Source organism: Rhinoraja longicauda, chromosome 18, assembly GCF_053455715.1.
Source record: "Rhinoraja longicauda isolate Sanriku21f chromosome 18, sRhiLon1.1, whole genome shotgun sequence".
In the NCBI taxonomy this organism is placed as follows: domain Eukaryota; kingdom Metazoa; phylum Chordata; class Chondrichthyes; order Rajiformes; family Arhynchobatidae; genus Rhinoraja; species Rhinoraja longicauda.
In genome coordinates this window covers 25,712,420-25,735,632 of record NC_135970.1, presented here as the reverse complement: position 1 = coordinate 25,735,632, position 23,213 = coordinate 25,712,420, and the positions used below count along the sequence as shown (strand labels likewise).

General features: G+C 41.5%; 1 protein-coding gene across 13 annotated transcripts in view; it reads left to right on the top strand.

Moving 5' to 3' along the window:
• LOC144602333 (serine/threonine-protein kinase BRSK2) overlaps nucleotides 1–23,213 on the top strand; it is a 702,099-nt gene that overhangs the window by 392,269 nt on the left and 286,617 nt on the right. For all 13 annotated transcript variants that reach the window (XM_078415328.1, XM_078415336.1, XM_078415334.1 and 10 more), the window contains exon 4: nucleotides 9,309–9,449. In XM_078415328.1, coding sequence (XP_078271454.1) covers nucleotides 9,309–9,449 — 141 coding nt within the window. The remainder of the gene's footprint in view (nucleotides 1–9,308; nucleotides 9,450–23,213) is intronic.

Genomic DNA, 23,213 nt, shown 5'->3' with positions numbered 1-23,213 from the left:
AGAGAACCCCTCAGGTAATGCATTTAATGGTTCACTTCAATGTTGACAAGAATCACGGGTTGCACAATTTTAATAAAACAGCAAAAACTAGTGCTGAAAATACGAAATAAAAAACAAATTCTGGATTCACTCAGCAGGACAGGTAGTGTCTCACAGTTGCGAAGTGACACACACAGTTAATGAGCCAGAATTGTGCAGACAGTGGTGGCCCACCTGTGCTTCCTATTTATCAGACTGACTCCTCACCTTTTCCATATACTCTGGTGAAAATATGCTGGATGAAGCTGGTTCCAAATTCAATGGCAAGCTTAGAGTCATGAAGCAGTTCCCTACTATATACAGATGTGGTAGAACAAGATCCCTCCATGAAAGCCCTGAAAACACTGATATTAACCGCAGGCAAACCGCACCTCATTGCTTAGCCTGCTCTTTAAACAGTCACAATACAGATTATGTTTCTAAATGTTACCAATATTGCAAAGCATTCCAGAACTGTTAAAAATATCAAATAATTGTAAATGTCGAAAAGTAACAAGGAAAATTAAATCCTCATGGCGTAAGTGTTGGAGAATTGCTGCATCTTTGCTCAGTGTTGTCGGACTCCATGGGATGGTTATAGGATCGTCTGCAAATAATTGTTTGGAACTTTGGAAATTCCAACTGGGTATGTGCATGCATTGAAATTCTAAATGCTGCCATATTCCTTAAAAATACAACCAATGTTTTCACATCATTCATTTCCAACTCTTTGTGTTTGTAGAAACCTTGAGAACCATATCTTTTGATAGATGTCTCAGGCACTCAAGAAGCATTCCTAATCTTAACACTCCACCGGGTTTGCAGAGCTTTACCTTGGCTCGATCTATAGCTAACGCCATGTAGTGTCTGAGTGGGAGAATAATCTACATTTTTGGTTCTTATTCATTATTTATTTATTGGAGGGAAGGAGGCTGAGGGATGATCTTATAAAATTATGAGGGGAATAGTTCAGGTGAATGCACAGAAATTTTCTCGCAAGAGAAGGAGGCTCAGGAACCAGAGGAGTTAGGTTTAAGGTGACAGGGGAAAGATTTAATAGAAATCTGAGAGGCTACCTTTTCACTCAGAGTGGTGGGTTTATAAATCAACCTGCCAAAGGAGATAGTTGAGGCAGGTGTAGAAACATAGAAATAGGTGCAGGAGGAGGCCCTTTGAGCCAGCACCGCCATTCATTGTGATCATGGCTGATCATCTATAATCAGTAACCTATGCCTGCCTTCTCCCCATATCCCTTGATTCCACTAGCTCCTCGGGCTCTATCTAACTCTCTTTTAAATTCATCCAGCGAATTGGCCTCCACTGCCTTCTGTGTCAGAGAATTCCACAAATTCACAACTCTCTGGGTGAAAAAGTTTCTTCTCACCTCAGTTTTAAATGGCCTCCCCTTTATTCTTAGACTGTGTCCCCTGGTTCTGGATTCCCCCAACATTGGGAACATTTTTCCTGCATCTAGCTTGTCCAGTCCTTTTATAATTTTATACGTCTCTATAAGATCCCCTCTCATCCTTCTAAACTCCATTGAATATAAGCCTAGTCTTTCCAATCTTTCCTCATATGACAGTCCCTCCATCCCATGGATTGACCTCGTGAACCTACGCTGCACTGCCTCAATAGTAAGGACATCCTTCCTCAAATTAGGAGACCAAAACTGCATACAATACTCCAGATGTGGTCTCACCAGGGCCCTATACAACTGCAGAAGGACCTCTTTGCTCCTGTCATGATAAAGGTATTTAAAAGACGCTTGGACAGGTACATCGATAGGAGCAGGTCAATGGGATATGGGCCGAAAACGGGTTAATGGGGCGAGATTAGATGGGACAACTTGGCTGGCATGGACGAGTTTGACGAAAGGCCTGCTTTTGTGTCGTAGGACTGTATGATTCTATGAATTAAATGGATTGGTTCATGGAAAAGAGAAAGAGACGGGAATAAATTAAGAGTCATGGAGAGTTGGGTTCAATGAAGGAATGGAACAGAAAATAAGAATGAATTTCCCCTTTATTCTCCAGTTAAAATTGGCAATGTTTACATTTATTGGGATTGGGTAACATGAGAATTGTAGTTTATCACTGGTCTGCATTGTAAACTCCTCAGTTGTGTGATATAAAGTGAGATTCCAGCAGCTGTCAATGTTGGCTCAGTCGATCCAAGGTAATTCTGGCAGAATAAAAAGGTCTCAAAATAACCTCCACACATGCGGTATAAGTAATTGTACAAGCATCTCCATCACAATCTGCTTTTATGTAAAAAACCAGGTCATCAGAGGACAAATTAAATTTTCCTGTTGAGTGAACAATTATGAAAGCAGCAAGATATTTTGCCATAACCAGTAGTGTGGAGCTGTAATCTTCATGCAATTTGTGTCTTTCCTTTTGTTTCTAAATTGCCCCCCATATAGATTGCACAAATCATAAAGCACTACATACTGATTTAAAGTGGTTTGAGCTCCGTCTGTGAACATGCTGTTCCACCGCGTGCTTGTTTTACATTGCAAGCCTTAATACAGAAACTTTCCAAGCCGAATGCGGACGATTTGTTTAGTTTTTGTTTCCTGAGGTGTGCAGTTAATTGCGTGGAAATAGAATGAAATCCTTTCATTCTCCGTGAAAGGACATAGCAACTCTTTTTGATTCAGACTTTAGCGCAGAAACAGGCCCTTCAGCCCACTGAGTCCACGCCGACCAGCGATCACCTCTTCGCTAGTACTATCCTACACGCTCGAGACAATTTACACTTTTTACAGATGCCAATTAACATACAAATGTGCACGTCTTGGGAGTGTGGGAGGAAACTGGAGCACCCGGAGAAAACCCACATGGTCTCTGGCACTGTAGGGCAGCAGCTCTATCGCTAAGCCACTGTGCCACCCAGATTTCTGCAATTTAAAAGAAATTAAATAGATAAATATAAATCAAAACTGATGAGCTGCTTTGAAAAATGGTTCAACTCCACTTTAAATTCATTGACTCCTGAAATTAGCAACTCAAGTACATAGTGGCAATTCAAATAGATAGTGGCAACTTAAGTAGAGTGGTAAAAAAGGCAAACGGTATGCTTGCCTTCATAGGTCTGGTCACTGAGTATAAGAGTCAGGATGTCATAATGCAGCTTTATTGGACTTTGGTTAGGTAACAATGGAATATTGCATGCAGTTCAGTTCGCCGCATCACAGGAAGAATTTGGAGGCCTTGGAAAGAGCGCAGAGATAGTTTACCAGAATGTTGCCGGGATTAGGGGGTATTTGCAACACGGTCGGACTTGGACTGTTTTCTCTGAAATGCTGGAGGTTGCAGGGAGACCTGATAGATGTATAGAGTTGAGTCAAGAGAGAGTTGAGAGTATTTTGCTGTCATATGTTCTGAAAACAGAAAAATGAAAATCTTACTTGCAACAGTGCAACAGATATGTAAAACGTAGTAGTAAGCACTATTTATTATATAAAAACAGACACGATAATAGAGCAAAGACGAAAACAATGCCCCCTCCCCCCCCCCCCCCCCCCCCCTTCCCTCCCCTCCAAGTCTATGTAGTTTGGAGCTTAGTTGGAGGTTGTAGTGTTTCAGAGTGTTTCAGGATGGTTGTTTGGAAGAAGCTGTTCCTGAACTTGAACATTTCAGTTTTCAGGCCAAATTGCCCAACAACAGTAGTGTCATCAGCAAATTTAACAATGGAGTTGGAAGTATGTTTGGCTACACTGTTATGGGTATAGAGTGAAGAGGGCAGGGGCTGAGCACACAGTCTTGCAGTGCTCCTGTGCTGATGGTTATTGAGCAGGAAGTGATGCTGCCAATTCAGACTGATTGTGTTCTGTTGATGCTGAAGTGAAGGATCCTGTTGCAGAGGGATGTGCAGAGACCCAGTTCCTTGAGCTTGGTAACCAGTTTGCAGGGGATGATCATGTTGAACGTGTGTATAAGCAACAGCCTGACGTATGTGTTTTGATTGTCCAATTGGTCCAGTGCAGAGTAGAGAGCTAGCAACACCACATCCTCCTTTGATCTGTTGTGGCAAGTACAAATTGTCGTGTGTCCAGGTGCTTGTTGACGTAGGAGTTGTTATGTGCCATAACCAAACTCTCAAAGCACTTCATCACCAGGGGTGTTAGTGCCACCAGTCGGTAGATAGTGAGGCATGTCACCTTACTATTCTTAGGCACCAGTATTATTGATCTTTTTTTTTAAGCCGGTGGGAACCTCAGAACACAGTAATGAGAAGTTTAAGATGTCAGCAAAGAATTCCAGCCAGTTGATCTGCACAGGTTTTGAGATTGTGACCTGGTATACCATCAGTTCTAGAAGCTTTCCGAGAGTTCATCCCCCGGAAGGAACTTCTGACATCGGCCTCTGTAACTGTGACTGTAATGCCATCGGGTGCTATGGGGGCCCGGGTAGGCACATCAGTGTTCTCTCTATCAAAACGAGTGTAGAAGGCATTGAACTCGTCTGGGAGTGATGCTTCGCTGTGGCTTTCACCTTGCACCAAGTGCTGGCGTGCAAACCCTGCCACAGCTGCTGAACGTCCGTCTCATCCTTCAGTTTAGAGTGAAAGTCCCTTTTAGCCTTTTTGAAAGCCTAACCAAGGTTGTATCTGGAATTCTTGTATGAATCTGCATCAACAGACTTGACTGCACATGATGTGGTCCTTAGATGATTGCGCGCCACCTGGTTCATCCAAGGCTTCTCGTTGGGGAGTTTGGGAGCTGGGGGCGAGCCATGTCTCTGGGGGTGAGCCATGTCTGTAAAACAGAGCATGCAACATCCCCTCATCTCCCTTTGATAAAGCACCTTTATCCTTAAATCCTCCACTTTATTTTCCAGTGTCTGAACACTTGCTCGTAGAATGGTGGGGTGGGAGAGGGTGGGTGGGTAGTCTCCTGTACATCAGTCTTACTTGAAAGGTTGAGAGGCATTGATAAGGTAGACAGTCAGAACCTTTTTCCCGGGATGGAAAAATCAAATACCAGAGGGCATAACTTTAAGCTGGGAGGGCAAAGTTAAAAGGAGAAGTACGGGCCAACATTTTTACACAGAGAATGGTGAATGGTGACTGGAATATCCTGTTAGGGTTGGTGGTTGAGGCTAACATGGTGAAGGCATTTAAGAGGCTTTTGGGTAGGCTTTTGGATATTCAGGGAATGGAGATATATGGATTTTGTGCAAGTAGATTAGAGATGGCCTTGGTATCATGTTCATGATATCATTGTGGGCCGAAGGGCCTGTTCTTGTGTTGTACTGTTATATGGTCTATGACTTTGGGTAGACTATATTTGGAATATTGTCTGCAGTTTTGGTCACCTCATCACTCAAGGGATGTGGAGGCTTTGGAGTTGGTACAGGAGCTTTACCCCAGAATGCTGGAGTAACTCAGTGGGTCAGCCAGCATCCCTGAAGGATAGGTGACATTTTGGTTCAGGATCCTTCTTTAGACTGATTGCAGTAGGGAGAGTGGAGGACAAAGCTGAGAGCAAAGGAAACGGTAGACAAATCGGGACCGGCAACAGATGACCACAGGCATGGAGGTTCCCTGATAAGTGACTGTAGGCTAGAGACGTATAGCAGTGAACCGTGGAATTGGTTAACCGACTTTTAGTGGAGGAAAAGGGGGGGGGGGGGGGGGGGGTAGAAGGGAGGGAGGGAGGGAGGGGAGGGGATGCTGTCTCTTGCACTCTTAGGTCAATGTCACCACCTTTGCTATCGTCTTCAACCCTGCCCTGAAACTCACCTACACCACATCTCATCGTCTTTAAATCTCTTCTTTTTTGGAACTCTCTGTCCCCATCTTAGGAGACAGGATTGTCACTGGCATCTTCAAGTCAAGTCAAATGAAATTCTCTGCCACGGGGGCAGTAGAGGGCAAATCACTGGATGTTTTCAAGAGAGAGTTAGATTTAGCTCTTGGGGCTAAAGGAATCAAGGAATATGGGGGAAAAGCAGGAACGGGGTACTGATTTTGGATGAGCAGCCATGATCATATTGAATGGCTGTGCTGGCTTGAAAGGCTGAATGGCCTACTCCTGCACCTATTTAATCTGTTTCTATGTTTCTATTAATAAACACATGACAGGAGTGCTTTTGGAAAAATTCAAGGTAATGAGAGAAAGTCGGCATGGTTTCTTTTTTGCCTAATTTATTTAAGTTCTTTGAAGAAATAATGTGCTGTTGGTAAAGTGGAAGCATGAATACACTAAGATTGCCATAGGCCTCTGACAAGATGCCCCATCAAAGGCCAACCGGAAAGAGAGAAGGGCATAAGTAGGTAGTTTCATGGTTGGCAAGATGTAACCAGTGATGTAACACAGAGACAGTTGCTGGAACTTCATCGTTTTAAGTTTATTTAATTGATTTGGATGAAGCTACCAAAGTGCCTGTCTTTGTCTCAGCAGCAAATTTATCAAATTTACCAAAGTTGTTGAAGATAATATAAGAAGGTTACAGATTGTTATAAATAGATTGTGTGAGTGGGCAAAGATCCAGCAAGTGGAATATAATGTGTGAAAGTGTGACACTATTCAATTTGTCGAGAAGAAGATTGTACATATTCTAAATGGTGAGAAATTACAGACTTTTGACACAGGATAATTTGGTGAATGATTTGAAAATGTTGGTATGTGGGTGGAGCAACTAGTTTGGATAGCTAACAGAAAGTGCATTAAGTCTTTGGCGTTCTCTTCAAGGGCGGTGGAAGCATAATCTTTGAATCTTATTAATGCGGAGATAAATACTTGATAAGCAAAGGGGTGAAAGGTCATCATAGTTAGAAATGTGAATTTGAGATTACTGACAAATCAGTACTGATGTTACTAAATGTTGGTGCGGACCCGAGGTGTCACGTGGCCTACTCCTGGCACATGACGAGTTATCAAATTGACATGAAATTAGTTCTTTGCTATATAATGTAATTTTCATTCGTTTTGTTCTTTATTATCTTATTTATATTTGTTCTTCCCCCTCTTCTCAGCTCCTGCAATAATTCACTATGCAGTGCTGAGAGGTAGCCAGAATCTACCCTGCCCTCTTTTTATTCTACTCTTTTTATTCTGCTTTTTGCCACATGCCAGGAAGTGTTATTGAGGAACGTACATTGAAGGAGTGTTATGGAGGTCAACCAGTCAGCACTTCTACGACAAACAGTTTTCAGTAGCTTAAAGGCACTGACTTCTGGGGCACATAGGGCAGCTCTCTCACTGTTAGCCATGGTAATTGCAAATTGCTGATCTCTGTTGGGCTTGATTGCCAGCGGTGCCCCAGTTAAAGTGAGCAAGGGACAGCACGCAAGTCAGTACTTTAGGATTTCTTTTTTCCCAAGGCCCTTTATTATGAAAATGTAAAAATGCCATTAAGTACGATGTCAGCTGAATCATTGTTCCTGAATTTGCAGTCTCAGCATGACAACCAGGCAAGGTCACCAAGTATGTGCCAGCTTGCTGGCACACTGGGATTCCATTCTGCCTTCATAGTTTCCTTAACTATTTTTTAAAAAGTAAAATGAGGCTAAAAAAAAAACCTTTCTAAAATCAGTTAACAACTTCAGTTCTGGCAAGGCCATGATACATATTTATAATTAGTTATTCAAATATTTAATTTTAATTTTAATACCTTTAGGATGATTTGTAAATACGAGCAGGCAGGATCAATCCCTGGCAACATCAGCCTGTTTTGTGAAAAGCTCTCTGTTTTTCAGACAATTATCAATTTCAAACTTATTATTTATTAATATGTTATTGTCTTAGTTATTCTTTCCAGTGCAAGGAAGTTACTATTACCGATATTAATGGAAGAATTCCAACATTTCTATCTACTGTTTTAATATAGTTGGAAATCTTTTTAAAAGAAGGATGTTATTACATTGGAAAGGGTGAAAAAAAGATTGATGTTGATGATCCTGGGCCCAGAAGGTTTGAGTTATAAGGAGAGTGGATTTGAGTTATAAGGAGAGAGTGGATGGGCCATTGGTTTTTTTTCCCTGGAGCCTAGAAGGCTGAGGGGTAACCTTACAGAGGTACATAAAATCATGAGGGGCATGGGCAAGATGAATAGCTACAATTTATCTCAAGTGTCAGGGAGTCCAAAACGAGAGGTTTAAGGTGGGAGGGGAATGTTTTAAAAGGGACCTGAGAGTACCTTGGGTATGGTGCACTAACTGCCAGGGGAAGTACTAGAGGCAGGTACAGTTATGACATTTGAAAGACATGTGGTCAGGTACGTACATATGGTCGGATGGGAAATGTTTGAAGAGATATGGGTCAGGCACAAACATGTGGGATTAGCTCATTGGTCGGCATGGACAAGTTGGGTGCAAGGACGTGTTTCCGTGCTATATAATTCTTTGACTAGAAATCGACTAACACTTTTGCTAAACCAATGGCAAAGTGCTATTATTCATAAACACTACTTGTTATGCCATTAGTGTGTGCATTTATTTATTTGTCATATGCAGCGGATATGAACCGGACCAATGACATTCTTACTTGCTCATCATCAAGTATCGTTTATTTCCTCCATTTACAATGTACCCTAAAATACTTTTATCACACATCAATATTTCAACCCATCATTGTAACATCATCATACAACACAAAACTAAAGTGATAATTTTGATTAAAATTAGAGGGGAAATTAGTCCTATCTTACATTGGCTTCGACTTTTGAGGATTTAGAAAATAGTACAGGAGGAGACCATTTGACCCTTCGAGCCAGTAGTTGACAGTTAACTGCCAATTATTGACAGTTCCCAATAATTACTAATCTAAAATTGTACATTTGGGATAAGTAAATATGTCCCATAAATGTCTTAAAGAGCCATTTCCTTTATCAGTGCAGGACAGTTAATCTCTCATAAGGTTAAGGTTAAGTCCTAATACAGTGAGTCTACCCTGAACATTGACCACCCTCTTTCCTCCACTGATGTTGCTCAACCTACTGAATTCATCCAGCAGTTTGTTTTTTGCTCTGGACTGCAACATCTGCAGTCTCTTGTGTCTGTGGAGTTAATCTCTTGATGTCTTTGCATGTTATTTTTAATTCAAACAGGTATTTGCTTTTATAATAATAATAATAATGCATTTTATTTATATAGCGCTTTTCATATACTCAAAGACGCTTTACAGAGAAAAGGGATAGAAAAGTGGATAATAGGGTAAAATGTTGTCACTTTCATTGAGATGCAACCTCTCAATAGAACTATTCTGCCAATTCAAGATGTTATATTTGCACAGCTCCTCAGAGAGTCTCATTACTTATCTTACTCTGTTTTATTTCATTTCTCAGGTACTTGGTGCTAGAACATGTTTCTGGGGGAGAACTCTTTGATTATCTTGTGAAAAAGGGACGATTGACACCAAAGGAAGCCAGAAAATTCTTCAGACAAATCATATCTGCGTTAGATTTCTGCCATAGTCATTCAATATGGTAAGCTACAAACATTGCTGTAACATTAATCAGAAAAATCAATCTGCTTATGTTTTAATGCAGTGTACAGAATGCTATGTTGCCAGACAACTATTCAACAGTTATTGAGATTGATCACATCAATCGAGAAAAGGTTCTGTGGACATGTAGGCTCTTTACTATGGGGATGCTATTAAAATTTGATGAAAGTAATAATTTTAGAATCTTTTGATACCATCTGACTTTCATCTGAGTACACCAGGAAGGGGATTCATCTTGAGACTGGCATCAAAAACATGATAATTAGTCAGATTCCTTCAGAGCTGTTGAATTTGACTTTCGAAAGTTTCCTTATTGGTAAAATAGCTTATTGTAACATCCAAAACTAAAGTCATATTTACTTGGTAAACAGCTGAAAATGAGCACTTTGCCAGAAGCTAGAATTAATTAATAACACTGACCATATAAATGGTATTGAAGTAACTTAATAGTCCTGATATTTAAACTCTGAATTGTTGTTGTTTTTTTATTTACATGTTACAGTTCACTGATTCATATCCAGTTTGCCCACTGGGATCCCCATCACACTCGGTCAAGAGTGTTTTATTGTCTTTTTTCCTTCTTTCGTGAAGCAGCACAACAGATATGTAAACATAGTACGGGTGTTCCTCAACTTGCAATGGGGTTATGTTCCGATAAACCCATCGCAAACCGAAAATATCGTACGTCGAAATGCGTTTAATACACCTGATCACATGGCCGGAAGCGAGCTACGGGTCGCTGCCGTTGCCCAGCGTTTGCACCATTGTAAAGTCGAAATATCGTAAGTCGAGGCATCGTTAGTCGGGGAGCATCTGTACACTGTAAACATAATAATAAACACCAATATTCTAAAATTCAGAATATTAAAAAACAAACCAACAATAATAATAGTGTTAAGACAAAAAACAATGCCCTCCCAAATCTATGTAGTTCGGAGCTTAGTTGAAGGTTGTAGTATTTAATGGCCTGATGGTTGTTGGGAAGAAGCTTTCCCTGAACCTGGACGTTACAATTTCAGGCTCTCATGCCTTCATCCTGATGGCAGAAGTGAAATGAGAGCGTGGCCAGGGTGGACTGGGTCCCTGATGATGCTGGCTGCCTTTTTGAGACAGCAACTCCTGTGGATCCCTTCAATGGTGGGGATGTCAGGACCCATGGTGGACTGGGCAATGTTCACTAATTTTTGAAAACATCTTTGTTCCTGGGCATTTGAGTTGCCGAACCAGGCCATGATGTAACCAGTCAATATGGTCTCTACTGTACACCTTCAAGAGGTTCAAGAGAGTATTTGTTGACATGCCAAATCTCCTCAATCTTCTAAGAAAGTGAAGGCATTGCATCAATGTACTGAGTCCAGGACAGATCTTCAGAGATATGCATGCCCAGGAATTTGACCTTTTGACTCTCTCCACCACCGTCCTGTCGATGAAGGCAGGTTTGTGGATCCTCGGCCTTCTTCTAAAGTCAGCAATCTGTTTCTTGGTTTTTATTGCAATTGAGAGAAGGTTATTGTTCTGGTGCCATTTGGTTAGTCGATCGAACTGCGGCCTATACTCTAGCTCGTCAGCATCTGTATTTCGTCCAACAACAGTGGTGACGTTGACAAATTTGAAGATGGAGATGGAACTGTGCCTGGCTACGCAGTCATAGGATAGAGTGAGTCGAGCAAGCGAATGAGCACACAGCCTTGAGGTGATCCTGTGCTGATGGTTATTGAACAGGAAGTGTTGCTGGTAATTCGTACTGATTGTGTTCTGTTGATGAGGAAATCAAGGATCCAGTTGCAAAGGGATTTGCAGAAACTCTGTCCCATGAGCTTGGTGAACAGTTGAACGCCGAGCTACAGTCTATGACCAACAGCCTGACATATGTGGTGCAGTGCAGAGTGGAGAGACAGTGAGATCACATCCTCCTTTGACCTGTTGTGGTGGTAGGCAAATTGTAGTGGGTCCAGGATCTTGTTACGGTGGGAGTTGATGTGCATCATATCCAATTTCTCAAAGCACTTCATAAAGTTAGTGCCACGGGTTGTCATTGAGGCATGTGAGCTTACTCTTTTTGTGCACTGGTATTTTTGATGCCGTTTTAAGGCTGATTGGAACCTCAGACCTCAGTAATGATAAGGTTGAAGATGTCCGCAAAATTCTAGACAGTTGGTCTGCATTGGTTTTAAGAACGCAACAGGTATACTTTGTGGTCGAAAAGCTTTCCAAAGTTTCACCCACTTGAAGGATCTTCTGACGTCAGCCTCTGTGACATATATTGTAATACCATTTGGGGCCATGGGGGCCCGGTAGGCACATCAGTGTTCTCCCTATTAAAGTGTGCGTAGAACACATTGAACTGGTCTGGGAATGAAGCTTTGCTGTCGTTTGAGCTGCCCCCTGGTTTCGCCTTGTAGGAAATTACGGTGTGCAAGCCCTGACACATCTGCCGAACATCCGTCTCATCCTCTAGTTTACAGTGAAACTCTCCTTTAACCTTTTTGATGGCCTTATCAGGTTTGTACCTATACTTTTGGTGTGAATCTGTGTCACCAGACTTGAATGCCCAAGATCTAGTTCTCAGTGGAATGCAGAATTCCTGGTTCATCCAAGGCTTCTGGTTGGGGAACACTCAGATAGTTTTCATGGGAATGCACTCCTCCATACATTTCCTAATGCACTCGGCAACAACTGTAATCTATTAATTCAGGGCCGTTGCCGAATCCTAGAACATTGTGCAATCTACCAACTCCAAGCAGTTCCGGAGTCATTCCTCTGTCTTCCCTGACCAGCTCAGTGCAGTCCTCACCACTGAGAGGGTGCTCTTCTGCCACTGCCTATATACAGGAAGAAGGAGCACTGCCAAGTTGTCCGATTACCCAAAGTGTGGTCGAGGGATGGAATGATGAGCATCCCTGATAGTGGTGTTGTAGTAGTTGGTCCCAAGACAAAGTAGAAAACAATGCATTTGTCCTTCTACTGGAAGACAAGCCGTTGGTGTCCATTATGCATTAGAGCCCAATTATAGATGATGACAGGATTACTTCTTGAGTTCCAGTCCTATTCTTCGTAACTGTGTCCTTACTTGGCTTTTTAAGTTGCATGTTTTAAGGTGAGACCATCTAACATCATTATCTCTGATGTTGTGTGATCTTCTGTATTGGCAGTCATTTACTTTTCATTTGTTTCATCTTTCTCTCTATTCTTGCTCGAGTCCTCACTAAGACCAAGAAAGTGGATCACATCACTCCAGTTCTGAGGTCTTTACACTGGTTTCCAGTCTGTCAAATAAATGATTTCAAAATACTACTGTTGGTTTATAAAGCACTGAATGGTTTAGGGCCAAAATACATTTCTGGTCTTCTGCTCCATTATGAAACATCCAGACCTCTCGGGTCGTCTGGGACAGGTCAGCTTTCTGTCCCCAGAGTCAGAACTAAACATGGAGAAGCAGCGTTTAGTTTTTATGCACCACATATATGGAACAAACTCCCAGAAAACTGCAGGTTCGCTGCAACTCTGTTCTTTTAAATCGAGGCTGAAGACTTTTCTGTTTGACGCTGCCTTTTATTAAATCAAATAATTATTCATTTCTTACACTGCTCTGTAACTTTTATTCTTGTATTTTATACCTGTCTTATTCTATTTTAGCTTGTTTTTATTTTCTATTCTCTTCAATTACTGTTTTTAAATTGATTTTAATTGCTTTTTAATGTTTTATGTAAAGCACTTTGAATTGCCTTGTGCGGAAATGTGGTATATAAATAAACTTGCCTTGCCTTTCTATGAGAAGGAGTTCTGCTATATGCATGACAATACTGTAGTCAAATGAGATTAGCCTAATCCAGAATAATTAGCGCTGCAGCACGAGTAATATGCGATGAATTAGACAATAGACAATAGGTGCAGGAGTAGGCCATTCGGCCCTTCGAGCCAGCACCGCCATTCAATGTGATCATGGCTGATCATTCTCAATCAGTACCCCGTTCCTGCCTTCTCCCCATACCCCGCTATCCTTAAGAGCTCTATCTAGCTCTCTCTTGAATGCATTCAGAGAATTGGCCTCCACTGTCTTCTGAGGCAGAGAATTCCACAGATTCACAACTCTCTGACTGAAAAAGTTTTTCCTCATCTCCGTTCTAAATGGCCTACCCCTTAATCTTAAACTGTGGCCCCTTGTTCTGGACTCCCCCAACATTGGGAACATGTTTCCTGCCTCTAACGTGTCCAACCCCTTAATAATCTTATACGTTTTGATAAGATTCCCTCTCATCCTTCTAAATTCCAGTGTATACAAGCCTAGTCTCTCCAGTCTTTCAACATATGACAGCCCCGCCATGCCGGGAATTAACCTAGTAAACCTACGCTGCACGCCCTCAATAGCAAAAATATCCTTCCTCAAATTTGGAGACCAAAATTGCGCACAGTACTCCAGGTGCGGTCTCACTAGGGCCCTGTACAACTGCAGAAGGACCTCTTTGCTCCTACACTCAACTCCTCTTGTTATGAAGGCCAACATTCCATTGGCTTTCTTCACTGCCTGCTGTACCTGCATGCTTCCTTTCAGTGACCAGAATTACCAGAAGGGTACTGAATTATTGTGACTTTAAAAAAAATTGTTTATAACTATTTCTTTAAACAAGTTTTTGACGTCTTACCCAATGGTTTAATGTGGTTTTAAAATAATTTATAAACTTTTATTTCCAGTTCTATTCATATTAATCATATTAAATAAATAAACCAAGCAATATCGAGATAATAAAATAAAATAATGGCACAGTGAGTTAAGGAAAGACAACTACGCAGTAATTATAGGTTGGAGTTCTCAGATCAGTGAATCCATCAGAAATCCAAAATATGACTGTAGTTTGTGGTCACTACTTTATGGCTGAAATTTATTTTGCACTAGAATTCTTTTGCTATTTTATTGAAGCTAGCATGTCCAGTGGTCTTAGGGCAGAGTGACAGCAAGATATTTTTATATATTTAAAAAACTAGTACTTGTTTCCCAAATTGTAACCCGAATTGACAGAACAATCCCTATGTATTAAAAAAGCAGATAACGGGGAGAAATGCACAGTTGATCAGGCAACCAGGCTGAATCTAAGGATAGAGAAATATTTTGAGGTTGATGATCATTCACCAGAATTGGAAATTGTTAGCAACAAAACAAGTTTCACAATGCTGGTAGAGATGTTGAGTACAAGAAGAGATATCAGAAGAGAATGTTTGTGATAGGATATAATGCAGGAGAACCTCATCCCCAAATGGATGATGCTGCAAAACCCAAGAGAATAGTAATGTTATAAATGGGAGAAGTAGAATTCTTAAAAATAAAAAAAAGCAAACATCGCTTCCAGAACTATCATTAATGGAGCCTAATATTTGATGGAAATCTCACTCACTTTTCATTGAGATAGACCTCCGTATTAGAGGATGCAGAAATTACTTTCAATTTACAAGTTTAAGCCATTTGCGATTGCAATGCTGGAGCAGCGAGCCAAATAGCAGGCAACTAATGCTTGACAAAATGATTAAGAAAAGAAAACAACGTCAGGGAATACTTATCACCAGAAGGAGAATGCAAAATGTTAAATGCTTTGAAATCAACATTTTAATGAGCATCAAAAGAACCTAGAGAGAGGGGCTGAATGCCTATGTGGTAATTGACTGGCAATTGTTCAATTAAATAAATAATCTTCATATTGAGTTCCTTGGAAAAGATTGCCAAGATTAACGGATAGAAGATTACTTGTGGAGCACTGGAGGAAATGCATGTTTGATAATAATGTCTGGCAGGGTTCAAGGAATTATAAATAATCTTCATGATGAGAACAGCTTTGAGTCTTTTACAAACATCTGAGCTGCATGCACTCACCGGTGTATTTGTTGATCCATATCCTGCTGACTACTGACTTCTGATTTTATTACTACAGTGTTTCAGACTGATGGGTTTTACATATCCCGCTACTCATATAGAAAGTTGCATGTACTGCCCAATGACACATAGAAAAACTAATTAAACATGGTAAATGATTTAATCTTTTTCTATTCCACAAAATTAACCTCTCGCAAAATGCAAGTATTGGTTGGAAAGGTAAATAACAGAAATGTTTAAAGCAAAACCAACTCCTCATTTTAAGTTTTAAAATAAAACACATTGTAATTTGAAGTGAATTTATTCATCAAAGTTAATGTGAAACTGATTATGATGTAAATGTATTCTAATATAGGCATAATTACTTGAGGTTAATTAGGCAGCAGGTTAAACAAGACAGTCTATCAACCATTAAGACAATGTCACTTTGGTATTTTTTAACTAAATGAAGATCTGGAAAAATATTAATGTCCTAATAATGTATTCTGTAGAAAAACTTTGAAGTTTATTTGACATGTAGAAATGATGAGACTTCAACCTTGTTGCACCACTATAAAGCAACTCATCAATTAAAGGAATCCTATTCAGTAGATTAATGTAATTTTGCAATACTGTTATCCTCTCAGCCTAGTTCACTGTTGACATTGGCAGTTCTTGTTTTATTTCATTTGACTGCAAACTGGCAATGTTTGCTAGATGATGTGTTAAAAATGAAATGGAACTTTCTGAGGTCAGGGTCCATAGATTCTTCCTGCAATCCACTCCCAAACAAAAAAGCTATCATTGAAAGAGAAATGAAAGCTTGTCCTATAGTCATGGCTTAATGCAATGTGTTAGAAGTAGGGAATGGATGGCTTTTATATTGAAGATTTTCGATATTCAGTCTTATGTTATTGGTAGGAATTTGTTATTTTTGCCTGAAAATTTCTTGTCTACTTATTCACTTGGTTGATGTCAGAGTGAGTCCGTGAAATGAAGAGGAGCGATGTGTATTCAAGATGGGGATGAAATGATTGGGAAAGAGGAAATGGCATGGGAGCCAGTAGTGATAAAGGGAAATAGTTGACCTTCAACCATCCATTTACACGAATTCAATATTTTTAGAGGGTAGGCAGAAGCGAAGCTGCCTCGGAATTAGTGGTTGTCAGGATCGGTGGATAATTGTGGGTGGTGCACATCATGGTAAAATTGGGGGTAAGTGCTATTCATAGTGGAGATGTTCGGTTCACAATTGTGGTCGTTTGAGGGCCTTTCCCCTTATTTCTGAAATCAAAAATGTTTTTTTCTCTGCAGCGAGGATATCTCTCCCTGCCAGTTGACTGCTTGAGGTTCATATTGTTTTAATTAATGCAGAGAGCGTCGCCTCGGGTCATTGCAGCACCCTGTGTTAGATAAACTATAGATATCTTCTGCATTGCCAGTGCATGTATTAATATTTTAAATTATTTTCATAAATATTATGTATCAGATCTAATGGAATAAATTACACATAGCTACGTTATTAGAAAAATGTAATTGGCAATAAATCTGAACGTATGCTTGGCTGACATCAGATAAAGACGTTGACGCTGATTTCAGCACTTAAAATAACAGTTGGAACTTGCCTCTCCTCCGAGTGGAGACATTTTAACCTGCTGTTTTGAGCAGGTTATTTGTGGCTGCTTGAAGGCATGGAGTTTTGCTTTAAGTTTTTATACTGGGCTTTGCTGACGTTGGTGAGGCCCGAGTGCAGACTTGACTTGACTTGACTTGTACCCAGATCACTCATGGACCAAATTAGATCTAAGAAGGGCGAGTTATATAAGCAGCCTCAAAGGTGTTACAGTTGTTCCCATGTGGGCTAGAAGGAGTACATCTATCTCTTTGTGCCCTGCAAGGAAACACTAGAAGCTTCCATGGGGTTCCATAGAGTGTCAGTCAACATTGGAACATAAGCTCTAAGCCACTCAATGAAGGAGGAAATGCTGTCCTTCTTGAGGGAGAAGTCAGGCTATAATAATACACGTGTCTGCAACTGGTGCAAAACAGAAATTCAGCACATAAGCAATAGATTAACATAACTGCACCTCTAAAGCTTCATCCTATTTGCCCATGAAGTGGCTTTTGTAGTAAATGCTGTGTGTTGGGACACTCAGGTAGACGGACTAAAATGTTTCTATCCAGCAGTCCCTCTAAAGGATAACTTGTTTCCATTCCAGCTTTGTAGCTTCCGGGTCTACGTTTGGTTGCGCCGATGTACAGAAGCCCACATTGGCAACAGCGGATTAGATGAATTTAGAGGAGGTCCATGTGTTTAGTTTAATTTAATGTCACGTGTATCGAGGTACAGTGAAAAGCTTTTGTTACATGCTAACCAGTCAGCGGAAAGACAATACATGATTACAATCGAACCATCCACAGTGTACAGATACATGATAAAGAGAATAACATGAATTACATTTAGTGCAAGATAAACTCCAGTAAAGTCCAATCAAAGATAGTCCAAGGGTCTCCAATGAGATAGAAAGTAGCTCAGGACTGCACTCCAGTTGTTGGAAGAATGGTTCAGTTGCCTGATAACAGCTGGGAAGAAACTCCCTGAATCTGGAGGTGTGCGTTTTCACACTTTTCTACCTCTTGCCTTTTGGGAGAGGGAAGAAGAGGGAGTGGCCAGGGTGCAGCTCAGTCAAGATTATGCTGGGGGCCTTGCTGAGGCCGCGTGAGGTGTAAATGGAGTCAGTAGAATGGGGGTTGATTGGTGTGACCGTCTGGGCTGCGTCCACCATATTCTGCAACTTGTGGTCGTGGATGGAGCTGTTCCCAAACCATGCGGTGATGCATCCCTATAAAATGCTTTCTATGTCGCATCTGTAGAAATCATGCTTGACAAATCTTCTGGAAATTTATGAGGATGTAACAAGCAAAATGGACAAGGGAGAGCCAGTGGATGTCGTGTACCTGGACTTTCAGAAAGCCTTTGATAAGGTTCCACACAGGAGAGAAGTGGGGAAAATTAGAGCACATTGTATTGGGGGTAGGGTATTGACATGGATAGAAAATTGGTTGGCAGACAGGAAACAAAGAGTAGGTATTAACGGGTCCCTTTCAGAATGGCAGGCATTGACTAGTGGGGTGCCGCAAGGCTCAGTGTTGGGACCGCAGCTATTTACAATATGCTTTTATGATTTAGATGAAGGAATTAAAGGAACATTAGCAAATTTGCAGATGACATAAAGCTGGGTGGCAGTGTGAACTGTGAAGAGGATGCTGTGAGGATGCAGGGTGACTTGGGTGTTTGGGTGAATGGGCAGATGCATGGCAGATGCAGTATAATGTGGATAAATGTGAGTTTATCCACTTTGGTGGCAAGAACAGGAAGGCAGATTATTATCTGAATGGTGTCAGGTTAGGAACAGGGGAAGGACAACAAAACCTGAGTGTCCTTGTATATCAGTCACTGAAAGTCAGCATGCAGGTACAGCAGGCAGTGAAGAAAGCTAATGGCATGTTGGCCTTCATAACGAGAGGAGGTGAGTATCAGAGCAAAGAGGTCCTTCTGCAGTTGTTCAGGGTCCTGGTGAGACCACACCTGGAGTATTGTGTGCAGTTTTGGTCTCCTAATTTGAGGAAGGACATTATTGCTATTGAGGGAGTGCAACGTAGGTTCACGAGGTTAATTCCCGGGATGGTGGGACTGTCATATGATGAAAGAATGGAGCGACTGGGCTTGTATTCACTGGAATTTAGAAGGATGAGCGGTGAGCTTATAGAAACATATACAATTATTGAAGGGATTGGACGCGCTAGATGCAGAAGACATGTTCCCGATGTTGGGGGAGTCCAGAACAAGGGGCCGCAGTTTAAGAATAAGGGGCAAGCCATTTAGAACTGAGATGAGGAAAAACTTTTTCTCACAGAAAGTTGTGATTTGTGGAGTTCTCTGCCCCAGAAGACAGTGGAGGCCGATTCACTGGATGCATTCGAAAGAGAGTTAAATAGAGCTCTTCGGGATAGTGGAATCAAGGGATATGGGGAGAAGGCAGGAACTGGGTACTGATTGTGGATGATCATCCATGATCACACTGAATGGCAGTGCTGGCTCGAGGGGCTGAATGGCCTATTGTCTATGTATCTATGTATTAGTTGGGAGAGGTTGTAAGGACATGCCAAACTTCCTAAACCTTCTTAGGAAGTAGAGGTGTTTGTGTACTTTCTTGGCCATTGCTCCAATATGGGTGGTCCAGGACAAGTTGCTGGTGAACCTCTGTCTCACCTGAAAGGACATTTGGAGTCCCTGGATGGAGTTGAAGGAGGAGGTATAAGGAGAGATGTTGCATCTCCTGCGGTCGCAGGGGAATGTACCTAGGGAGGTGGTGGTTTGAGTGGGAAGGAATGAGTGAACCAAGGAGATGTGGTGGGAGCGGTCGCTGCAGAAGGTGGGATGGGGTGGTGATGGGAAGATGTGATTAGTGGTGGGATCACATCGGAGGTGATGGAAATGTCAGAGGATAATGTGTTGGATGCAGAGGCTGATTGGGTGACAGATGAGGCCCGGGGGAACTCTGTCCTTGTTGTGTCTGGGGTGGGAAGATGTTTAGTGCAGATAACTGTGGGAGTTGGTAGGTTTGTAATAGATGTCAGTCGATAGTCTGTCTCCTGTGATGGAGATAGAGAAAGGGGAGAGAGGTCCGAGATAGTCCAGGTGAATTTGAGGGCAGGCTAGAAGTTAGTGAAGTTAATAAAGTCCATGTGTTCTGCATGGGTGTACAAGGTAGGCCGGATGAAGCCGTCAATGTAGCGGAGAAAGAGTTGGGGGAGTGTATGCCTGGAATAAGGACTGTTGAATGTAACCGACAAAAAGGCAGGCATAGCTGGGGCCCATGTGAGTGCCCATGGCTTCACCTTTGATTTGGAGAATATGGGCGGATTCAAAGGAAAAGTCATTGATGGTGAGGACAAGTTCCGCTAGGCCAGGTGACTGTTAGTAGAGGGTAATCGGTTGGGTCTTTATTCGAGGAAGAAACAGAGGGCCTTAAGGCCCTCCTGGTGGGAGATGGAGGTATGAAGTAACTGAACGTACTTGGTAAAGATGAATGAACAGGGGCCTGGAAACTGAAAGTTATTAAAAAATTGAAGGGTATGTGTTAGATGGGAAGGATTGGACAAGGGGGGTGGGGTAGGATAGAATCGAGTTAAGTGGAGCTGGTTCAATCATTGCTGGCATGGGACCAGTATAGTGGTTTTTCAAGGTATGAAATACAGTGGCTGCAATAGCAGGTGAGAGACCTGACTCACCAGGTTAGGCAACATCTCTCGTGAACAGGCATTGTATTTTGGGGACCAAACCTCAGTAGGATCACATTTATTTGTCTAGTTTGGTTTGGGTTTTGGTTTATTATTCCCATGTGTACTGAGATACAGTGAAAAGCTTTTGTTTGTGTGCTATCCATTCGAATCAGATAACACTAGGCGCAACAGGTAGATCAAAGAGAAAAATACCACAGTGTAAAACACAATTACTCAGCAATGGAGCACAACATTTCTTGAAAGAAAGTCCAGTGTCCAATGCTACTAAATTCTCTATCGCCTTTCTGTACTCCATGTTGTCATTGTTTGAGATCTAGCCCACCACAGTATCTTCTGCAAAGTTGTAGATGGGACTAGAGCAGAATTTGGCCATACAGTCCTGAATGTATAGGGAATATAGGGAATATAGTACGGAGGTTCACAATGCATCTTTGCAGGCACCAGTGTTGAGAATTATTGTGGAGGAGGTGTTGCCAACTATCCTCACTGATTGTTCTCTATGGGTCAGAAAGACAAGGATCCAGTGGCAGTGGGGTGCCAGTTCCTAGGTTGAGGAGTTTGGAGATGAGTTTGGATGGGATTGTGGTGTTGAAGGTGGAGCTATAGTTTGCATAAGACCTGAAGCACACTCCTACTGAAACACAAATAGATCTACTTTGATGTCGTGGCAGGTGCCTTTTCCCATTCCTGGCCCATTATGTCTGAAGAATCCATAAACAAATAGCGCTTGCAAATTGAATTTTAAATATTCAGTGATCACCCATTCCTCTTTTTCGGGACAATCATCAATGAACTTTTTTGATCGATGATGGGAGGTGGAGAAGTAAGAAATGATCTGTGTGGGAGGAAAAGAGCAGAGATCAAACTGGAAAGAAAAGTATGGGGGTAAAGAGGCAATCGGGTGAAAGAAATCCTTGAAGAGTGGGAGAAGAGGAAAATGTTGCAGGAGAGAGATGGGGAAAATAATCAGTTTTGCGAAAGATGAGAAAGAATATAAAGTAGTTCAGGGCAGGGGATATTAAATCACAGTGAAGAGGGGGCAATCGGTTTGGAGGAAGGAGAGGACAAGCTATTGAAGTGGGTGTAGGTGCATGAAGGGGAACATACCAACAGAAGGGAGTAGTTTGCACCCACCATCCTCATATTTGGACTCCTTGTGCGTAGGGGAGATGGTAGGGCTGAAGATGTCCTGGTTGGGCTGCTCTTAGGTCTGGCCAAGCTGGCCATTTGCGAGTCACGGCGCCAGGCGGAAGAGGGCTCTGCCCGGAGCCGACTGCCTGCCCCTTTTCCAGGGTTACGTCTGGTCCGGGTGGTACTAGAAAAGGACTACACGCTGTCCACGGGCACTCTGGGAGATTTCCTAGACCGCTGGGCACCCGCGGGATGGGTGTGTGTGTGGGGGGGGGGGGGGGGGGGGGGGGGAGGGGGGAATGTATCCTCAATAAGGATTGTATTGTAGTTATTTGAAAATTTAGTGTCTTAGATAATTTGGTGATTTTGTACCTTGGTGATAGGTGTGTTACCACAGTTTTGTTTTGTAAGCATTATTTTGTATCGTAATTGAATAAACATTTTTTGATACGGACGAACAAACAAACAAAAGAAAAAGAAAAAAAAGAAAAAGAAAAGAGACGGGAGTAGACCAAGAGATGTAAACAGAGCAAAGATAGAAGTAAACACAAGCAGGGCATAAGCAAGACTCCTCACACAACACACAGCATCCACTGCACATAGACGCCACAGAAATCTTGCCTCTCGGCAGCATTTAATTAAAGAGGTGCTGGTGAATCTGAACCAAGTTGTAGTATTATTTTAAAATTGTGTTTATACTTCAGTGGTTTGGCATCACCTCTGCATTCATAATCTGTACATTTGTTTGCATTTGAAGTGCCTGATACAATCTACTTAAAATATAATTTCCTGCCCAAACTGCAAACCAATATTGTTTGTATGTCTTTGTTGTGCTCCTAGTCTGTGCCCCCCTGCAATATGGTCACCTTATAAAAGTATCTTTAATAAACAGACTTGGTCATAACATTTGTTTTCACAAGATGTGTTTCAAATCATTCTGCAATACTTGTCCTATAATTTGATAGATACATATTTCTATTCTGAAAGAGGTTGATGAATTTTGCGTTGCAAATGAAGGATTTCGAACAAAAGGAATTGATGCATCCTTATCTTGCCGAGGAAATGTCATTTGGCTGGACCTTTGCAGTAACTAATCTTTGGCTCGTATACAGGTTTAGGACTATTGTCATGCAGCTTGAAGAGAAATCCCAAGATAATCCAAAATCTGGAACTGAGAAATGTATACCTGATGAGTTTATAATGATCAGCATAAGAGCTGACATGAATTTTAAAAGTGTCAACAGTGCCGTGTTCTGCGGGAACTGCTTGTCATTGTCTTTGTAGAAAATTATTCCTGGCCAAAGAAAATGCTGCATGTTGGTCACGTTGATTCAATGACTTTGACAAATATGCAAAACTGGCATTCAAATGCAAATCAATATAAAATTAGGGAATAAATACTGGGTTAGGTTGCAATGCAACTCTTTTAAATGCAAAAATATCCCCTTGTAATCATGATTGACA